Source organism: Entamoeba dispar, genomic scaffold (genome assembly GCF_000209125.1).
Source record: "Entamoeba dispar SAW760 scf_1105229461019 genomic scaffold, whole genome shotgun sequence".
NCBI classification, from domain to species: domain Eukaryota; phylum Evosea; order Mastigamoebida; family Endamoebidae; genus Entamoeba; species Entamoeba dispar.
The window spans coordinates 1-1,350 of record NW_001854483.1 but is presented as its reverse complement, the minus strand read 5'-3'; the positions used below and the strand labels follow the sequence as shown (position 1 = coordinate 1,350).

The 1,350-nt window shown below is 17.5% G+C and overlaps 1 protein-coding gene across 1 annotated transcript, besides 6 other annotated features; it reads left to right on the top strand.

Annotated features, from left to right (window-relative positions):
• Positions 1-384: 384 nt before the first annotated feature.
• EDI_268830 (uncharacterized protein) lies at positions 385-799 on the top strand (the record flags this gene model as incomplete). The annotated part of the gene is made up of 2 exons (XM_001737981.1): positions 385-415; positions 447-799. The coding sequence occupies 2 exons, from the start codon at positions 385-387 to the stop codon at positions 797-799; spliced, it is 384 nt and encodes a 127-aa protein (XP_001738033.1).
• Positions 540-595: a sequence feature (AT_rich).
• Positions 658-789: a microsatellite.
• A 50-nt stretch (positions 800-849) lies between the features above and the next one.
• Positions 850-893: a sequence feature (AT_rich).
• Positions 894-1,001: 108 nt separating this feature from the next.
• Positions 1,002-1,046: a sequence feature (AT_rich).
• A 12-nt stretch (positions 1,047-1,058) lies between these two features.
• Positions 1,059-1,216: a microsatellite.
• Positions 1,217-1,232: 16 nt separating this feature from the next.
• Positions 1,233-1,328: a sequence feature (AT_rich).
• Between the last annotated feature and the right edge of the window lie 22 nt (positions 1,329-1,350).

Below are 1,350 nucleotides of genomic sequence, written 5' to 3'. Positions count from 1 at the left end.
ACTATGATGAAAATTTAATTTCATCAACAAATCTGATAATACACTTTCAATATTAAAAAATGATATATGGAATATTTTGTTGATCTAAAAACATGTGAGAAAAGATGAAATTATGGTGATGAAAGAATAGAAATAGAAGAATGTATTTGTAGAAGCACTGAAGATGATAATGTATGGTTATTTTATAGATATTGTATTAGAAGACAGAGAATATGTATACAAAACTAATATTATTAAATATGGTGATATTAAACATAAAATTACACAAATATCAGAATATGTTTCATAACCACAAATTCAACCATTAAAACATCAAAGAAAATCAACAGAAATAATAATTTGTACAGATTCATATTGTTATTCTACTTGTTTATTTGTAACAAAATGAATAAAAGAATGGAGGAGTGGTATTATTGTATGATATGATGGTGATTCATATTGTAAAGATGAAGAAATTGAATTAGGACAATCACCATCAAATAGAATGATAAGTATAATTACAGAAAAACAATATGATTACAAACTATTAGAATTTTCACTTATTTATAATATTTTAGAAACATTTAAACATAATTATAAATATAATGAAAATAAACATAGAGAATTTATAAAAGATGTATTATATGAAAGAGTGAATATATATCAATATGTTATAAGAGATGAAATAATAGAAGAAAATGAAGAAGAAACAAAAAAGATAATAAAGAAATATCAAATAAAATGGAATCAAAATAATAAAAGAATAGTTAAAATAGATAATAAATATGATAAAGAAATTAATATAAAACAGGTACATTGATGATATGAATGTGGAAATAAATGAGAATTGAGTACAAAATGTGTACTAACATATTTTGAATTAAGATATAAATTTGAATATAATAAAAATAAATGTGATAAATGAATTTGTGCATATCCAAGTAGTTGAAATAGAATAATGACAATAAATCTAGTTATGATTATTATTGGATTAATGATGATAATTGTTTAATTGAAGAAAGAATAAATTAATATTTAATGTTTAATTTAATAAAATAAATAATAAACAGATTTATATCAAATAAAATAAAAGAATAGAAATAAAAGATAAAATAATAAAATTATAACATAATAATAATCAATATTAAATATAAATAAGAATAATACAATAAATAAGAATAAATTAAATAATGAAAATAAATAAAATAATGATAAGAATATAATAAATAAGAATAAATTAAATAATGAATCAGATAATAAATTATAATAAGATATAAAATTAAAGATTATAATTCATAAATAAACATATTATATATTATATTAAAGAAATAAATAGAAAATAAATAATAGAGAGAATAAAATAAATGAATA